General features: G+C 39.8%; 1 protein-coding gene across 1 annotated transcript in view; it reads right to left on the bottom strand.

Moving 5' to 3' along the window:
• Positions 1-5,930, bottom strand: part of LOC103811389 (potassium channel subfamily K member 2-like) — a gene marked incomplete at both ends in the record, with an annotated part of 14,432 nt that extends 8,502 nt beyond the window's left edge. The window contains one exon of the mRNA XM_009084360.1: positions 5,573-5,930. Coding sequence (XP_009082608.1) covers positions 5,573-5,930 — 358 coding nt within the window. The remainder of the gene's footprint in view (positions 1-5,572) is intronic.
• Between the last annotated feature and the right edge of the window lie 993 nt (positions 5,931-6,923).

Here is a 6,923-nt window from a genome sequence, read left to right as displayed (position 1 = left end):
TGCTGAGACAGCTTGGTGCAGCACCATGAAAACTTGTTCAGATTTCAAACTAATGGCTTTGTAAGACAAAAACTACCACATACAACATTTGGAACATATTAAAAGATTGCGCTGTTTAGTATAATAGTATTTTTCCACTTGTTAGGGTTTTCAGAATAAACACATTTGAAAGATCTTTCTGTTAAAGGAACCAGAAATTATGTTCTATTATTAAGTTTCATTGTACCTTTACTTGAAAACTCTTTCTTAATTTTCAGAATTGACTCACTAAGATAACTATAATAATTCACACAACCTTGCTGGGACATTCCAAATATTTAAAATAATTGAAATTTTTCTTATTTCCTATTTTTGTATGCAAAAATAATGCACTAAACAACTTGATGCTTGGATATTAAAAGGAAATCTTTTCACATTTTGGTTTAACAAGGTAAACATAAACAAATAACTGCTAAGTAATACACAATTATGTGATTTTTACATAAAAAAAGCTCTTCTTTTTTTTTTGTTTAATCTGCTTTTTCTTTGGCAGGGGGACAAACAGTTGCCACTCATTGCCAAGACATCCCACAATGCGAAATACCTGTCACATCCTTGTATCCTAGGAACAACATGAGTTCCAGGCTAGGGGAAAGCAAATTCATTGTTATTTCATGCATCTCAAGCGGTATATGAAACAACAATAATGACAGCTTTATGAAGATGCTGGATATCACATTCAGTCAGGCTCACCAGTCCCCAGAGACAAAACCTAGGGCATGTCATGAAGGTAGACACAAGTATTTTGTGGCTACACAGCACTGCAGGGGGATATGAGTGCAACTTGAACAGCAGCAATGTAACTTAAGGTCTCTCTACATTTGCTACTATGCACAGGAGCAGGAAACGATCAGGAGATACAGCAGGAAATTTTTTCAAGTACTTGGCAATATACTTTGTGCATCTGAGTTTGGAAACTGTCTCCAGCATTTCAAATGCTTAGTGGCAAGCTTGGTATAGGGAACAGTCAACACACTAAAAAAGAAAACTAGAATTAGATTGGAGCTTGGTATAGGGAACAGTCAACACACGAAAAGAAAACTAGAATTAGATTGAAATAATTAGATACAAGTGCTCCAGTTAAGAGAATTCTTTCATTCTTTAATGCTTATTGTTATGTGCATGTGTATAGCTGGATTGCTCCCAGGTTACTATCAGCTTCTGCCAACAAAATGCTCAGCGGAGAGGAGAAGATGCAAGGTCTTAGATGCAAGAAGTAAAAAATTCCTAGTGTAAATGAAGATCAGATTTATATATTTTGTCACATATACACAAAATCCACACAGTCTGAACTACATTTACTCTTTTATTCTGTCGCCTGGCAGTTATTTTGCATTATGTGGCAGGGCCAGGTTGAGAGCAAGCATAGACAGATTAATCAAAACACCATTCATGATGAATTGTAGAGAGGATGAATTGTAGAGAGTTCTTCTTCCAAAAGAAGAAATAGTAGCAAAGTGTCTGGCCACATTCTTTTCTACAGCTTTATAATGTATTAGATATTATACATAACCTTTACCAAACCAATGCTTTCTCACCTGTTAACAACTGAGACCCTTTCAAGAGCTTCCAACTCAAACTTAAAAAAACTAAGTTTTTTAAAACATCAGACCATGTACAGCTGGCTGCTCTGTTGTATTCTCATTAGACTCACCAAGGTAGTGTTTGTACTTTCACAAGCTTTCCTCCCGGGATTTTTCTCTAGTTGCAGATTTAAATATACCACCACTGACTGCTGTGCACTGCTCACCTCAGCACTGCTGGGTACAGCATGGGATGATGCACTTAATAGTGCTGTTAATACTGGCTTCAAGCTACAGCAAAAGGAGTTAAAATTGCATGGAAAGACATGGCCTCTTGGGTGTACAGACATGCTCTGCATGACTTTTGCTCATTTTTAATATGGCACTAAATAGAAGTGCTCACAAAATATCAATAGTATTATGTGCCTGGATATACCTCTCAGGGTCATGCACTGCTGTTGTTTGTTGCAGGTATATTTTATTACAGTGAGGCAACAAGTAACTGAAGTAGTTTAGACTGAAAGAGATTTGCAACACTGGACCATGGAAGTCAGAGAGAGAGAGAAGGACATGAAGACCACCTCTTTGTCAACACAGGAACAACGCTGCTGGACTGGGCTGAAAAGTTATGTGGAAAACTGTGGTCATTCTTCTGAGGCAGCTGAAGCTACTTGGCTGCCATCAGAGCACTCTATTTCATTAACTTTGCACATTTTCTATGCTGCATAGCAGCTCTCCATTGCCCCATATTTTTCATCTATATAAGAAGTCTATAAAAGTATAATTCTCATCCAGCACACCTAGAGGAGACACACGATCCATGTGACAATACAGAGTTTCAGGAATTCAAAACCCAGGGAATAAAATTGCATACTGAAAAGTTGGCAACAGAATATATTGTTGTAGCGGGATGAGTTTGGGTGATTGGTGAGATAAACTAATGATGGAGAAGACAGGGAGGGAAAATTCCCTATCCTGCATGCATTTATAGAAGCACACAACTCCGTAGCAAACAGCTTTGTAACAAAAGGAACATTTCAGCAAAGGTGCTGGAAACTCAGTGGCCCCTGGGTGCTAGGAAATTGGGCTTTCATTCCACTAGTACATTTTGTTTAGCTGAATTTGAGCTCTCCACCTAGTCTCTCTAATGTCCTCACCTCACTGTGCTACCACACACTGTACTGCCAGTGAGCACTCCTGGGATAGTCAAGCCTGTTTCAGAGTAAGGATTAAATAGTAGGTCAGAAGTTGTGAAAATTGAAAAACCTGGCATGATAAGCACCTTGAGCAATGACCGGCACAAAACAAAGCCAAACCAGTTTCTGCATTCCCAGAACACTAAGTTCAAAAGGAAAAAGTTTATAATGAATTTCATTATAGTTTGACTCAAGGTAAATACTTAATTAAAGAAGACATTACAGTCTTTGAGCTCTGTAATTTTGTTCACACACACCAATCATTCCAGCTTTCTTCTACTCTAGCACATAACAATTTTCAGTTTTATAGCTTTTGGTGAATTCTTAAATATCATTTACTGTTTCCTTGCATGCACTATTTATTTTTATTCATACAGACATCCAACAAAAACTGAAGAAACACTCCATTATACTGTAACAGAAGTCAGACATAATCCCAGAGAGACAAAATGTATCCAGAAAGTTAGCTTCTGTGACAAAGTGGCAACTAGGTAAGAAATGATAGCAGCCTGAACTTGGAAAAATGGCTTTGACACTCTCTTTTACCATTGATTTCCCATTTTACTTTGGGCAAGTAAAATTTTCCAAACCTTAAACAACCTGATATAGTTATTCTGCATAAAGAAAGGTACCCAAATGGGCTCCCTACACCTCAACTCTCCTTCCATAAAAGGAGCGGAACAGCATGATCCTACCTCCACATCATGGTGCTCTTCTTTGCAGAAGGCAACACAGAGAAACTAAGTTTTCCATTCATCCCAACAACAAGCAGAGCAAACTCTTCCCACAACTCTCTCTTGTTCACATGCTGTGGGAGGCTGTGCCACCTTCCCATGCTTTGCACGCCTGTGTCTTTCTGGTCATGACAAGATCACTAGGGAAGATGAGAGCTAATGCTTATATGGGTATCTCTGCTCTGGTAATTGTACTGAAAAACAGTACATCAAATGCTTTACACAGAAGATCAAACGGGTGCTGAATGCTGATGAACTGTTTTTTCATTATCAATCTGTGCTTCTGGGTAGAGAATCATACATGCTAAAATATCTAAGTACTCCAGAGCAAATTTCAACAGTTTTTGCCTTAAGGTCCATCTCAACAGGTGATGTAAGATAATATTGCTTCAAAATTTCTTTTTTTATCTTCAGAAGCACAGAATCTGACCTAAAAATTTCATATGGGGATATTTATAGTAGCTTCAAGAGAGATTTTTCATCAGAATGTGCTTGTAAATTTCTCTGAAAGATTATCCCACATTCTGTTGGTAAAACCACTAAAACATAGTTATTATGCAGCATCAAAATTAGTATCAGCAGCATCTCTTCAGGCATGCCTAGTCAAGACACATGGCAATAGGAACTGTCTGACAGCCATTTAAAGGGTAGCAGTTTTTTAACACATTTTAGCTACAAGGCAGGGGAGAAATCACAAAATATAAGACATTTTCTCAGCTTTCCAGGAGCAGTACACCACAGAAACAACTCAGTAGATCAGAACTCTGCATTTAAAACAAACAAAAAAGTTTCCATGCTGATGCTCAGGGCAGACTGGCCTAGAGCGGTAAAATCAAATTCTAAACTCCAAGCCACATCTGCTGTCAAAAAACACCTCCAGGAAGCTTTGTTGCCCATGTAACTGGCACACTCCAGAGCTCCTGCTCACCAGGGTATGGATATCCACCATCCTCTCCTGCTCTCCCCTGTCCCATCTCAAGCTCTGTAGACCCAGGCAGCCCCACAGCTGCTATTAAGGAAGGAGTCGATCCTTGCCAGCTCTTGACTGTTCACTCCAGCCTCACATTTAATTGAACTGATGCTATTTGGCAGCCCCCTGCTATTCCCTCCAGTGCCACCGGATATTCATAAGAACATGGGATTTAAGTTGGAGGGAGACTCATAAGGCTCCAGATCAAAGCTCTGTAGACCCAGGCAGCCCCACAGCTGCTATTAAGGAAGGAGTCGATCCTTGCCAGCTCTTGACTGTTCACTCCAGCCTCACATTTAATTGAACTGATGCTATTTGGCAGCCCCCTGCTATTCCCTCCAGTGCCACCGGATATTCATAAGAACATGGGATTTAAGTTGGAGGGAGACTCATAAGGCTCCAGATCAAGTTCTACTTATTCATAAGAACATGGGATTTAAGTTGCAGGGAGACTCATAAGGCTCCAGACCTAGTTTTGTGCTACTGGAAATAAATATTTCCTATGGTTCTAAGGCAGGTGACCTGCAAGTGTAAAGTCATGTTAGTAGGAACACACCAATGTGCATCAGTTGTGGATGTGCCTTTAAGAAGCGGATAAATTTGAGATTTAAGAGCAAAATAGCAAGTCCGTGGTACTTTCCCATACTTAAAACAAAAATCAATAAAAAGAAACATACAGCTGGAAGGAAAACTAGCTTGATAAAACCACAGTAAATCAGAAGTCCTTTAAGGCAAGGGATGGTGTAGTTTCTTCCTCAGAATTAGGCACTTCAAATATTGACAGAACTAGTAAGGCACAATCAATATATCCATTCCTTTGTGAACTATTAATTATATATATTGCTGATGAATAATCATTTAATTAGCATAATGGGAGGCTTCAGTGTAAAGGCTGTCTCCCAAGCATACTGGACCTAAAAATAGAAATAGCTTTTCAACCATGAGGCTTTGCATGAAAATGCTATTGCTCAACTTCTGGTTTTAACACTTGTTACATCGCTCGGCCAATACAGAGCTTTGCTCATAAAGTTTCTGCCCCTTATCACTGCAGTGCTGCCACATATAATTTGTTCCTCTAAGGCATGGTGACAAGGGTTTGGTATGGATTACCTGAATCAGTTCATCAAGTTCTGTTGCATTCACACAGGAATGCTGAGATACAAACGTCTGCTTCTGAATCACAATGGTGGTTCTCTGGGAGGTCTCATGAGGCTGCTCCAGGGCTTTAAATACTGTTGCTCCAATTATTAAATAGACGACTACCACCAGAAAAATTGTTGAGACTGTCTTCCATTTCATAACATTAATAGCTGAATCACTTTCCTCCCGTGAAGAGAGCACAGTAGGCTTGGTGGAAAACGATAATCTTGGTTTGGAGTTCTGAGTGGCCGATTTGGGATCCAGCAAGTCAGGTGCCGCCACTGGGAAAAACAGAAAAAGAAAGTTAACGTTTACAGTGCCACTCGGACTTTGTTAACTGAACTTCTTGCCAAGAGATTACATAAATTCTGTTGCTTCTAACCGGAATTCTTAAACTGTTGAATCTTTCTCTTAAATCTTGTGCCACTTTATTAAACTGTTGAATCTTTCTCTTAAATCTCGTGCCACCTTACAACAAATCGGTTGCTCTGAGTAGTTGTATCCATTTTACATGTAAACACACATTTGCAACCTTTTCTTTGTCTGTCCCCTTATGATATTGAATCATTTCCAAAAGCAGATTTCCCCTACACTCTTGCATTTCATTAAACTACTACAAGGTAGTATTTTTCTGCAGAGATTCTTTACATCCGCTGTTCTCTTAAGCACGGCTAAGCAGCTTTCCAGCTGTGCTTTCCCTCAGTGTTACAGAAGTAGCAGGAAAATACAAATCCGCCTTTCTCTCACCTATTTTGTTCTGCGCTCCGACAAATGCTCTCTGAGAACAGTTGGGTGATCACTGCCAAAGTCCACAGACATAACCATAAAAACAAGATATTGCTCATCATACCAGTCTTAAAGGGCTAATTGCATATCGATTACACCTTTCAGAAAATACTACTAAAACACATGTGTACTTACTGGAAAAGTCACACATTTGTCAGAGTGGGTATTTTTATTTACAGCTATAAAAACCCACTGGGATAGGAAAAGAGCAGCTGAGTGTGTTATCAAGCGTCTGGATAACTCATGTGACTACCAGCAACTACATGGTCTCTAAAAAAAAACCAAAATCCTCCACATCAAGCGCAGGTAACGTTCTCCTGTGGGAAGATGGCCACAGCAGCGACCACACAAGCTATATTTAAATTGTTTTGAATTCCAAGTACGTTTTAAACGGCCAGGACACCACTTCCAGCAGCCGGTGGTGGGATCAACCCAGACCTAAATCTAGAGAAAACTCTCCCTCACGACGGCGGAGGTGGGACACGTCCCAGCAGGAGTGGCACTTGGTAGGGTCAGGGGTAGGGTACCCGCGAGG

The sequence above is a fragment of the Acanthisitta chloris genome, unplaced genomic scaffold (assembly GCF_000695815.1).
Source record: "Acanthisitta chloris isolate BGI_N310 unplaced genomic scaffold, ASM69581v1 scaffold9761, whole genome shotgun sequence".
Classification (NCBI taxonomy): domain Eukaryota; kingdom Metazoa; phylum Chordata; class Aves; order Passeriformes; family Acanthisittidae; genus Acanthisitta; species Acanthisitta chloris.
Note: the sequence above shows the minus strand (reverse complement) of the source record. Positions and strands in the feature narration are given on the sequence as shown.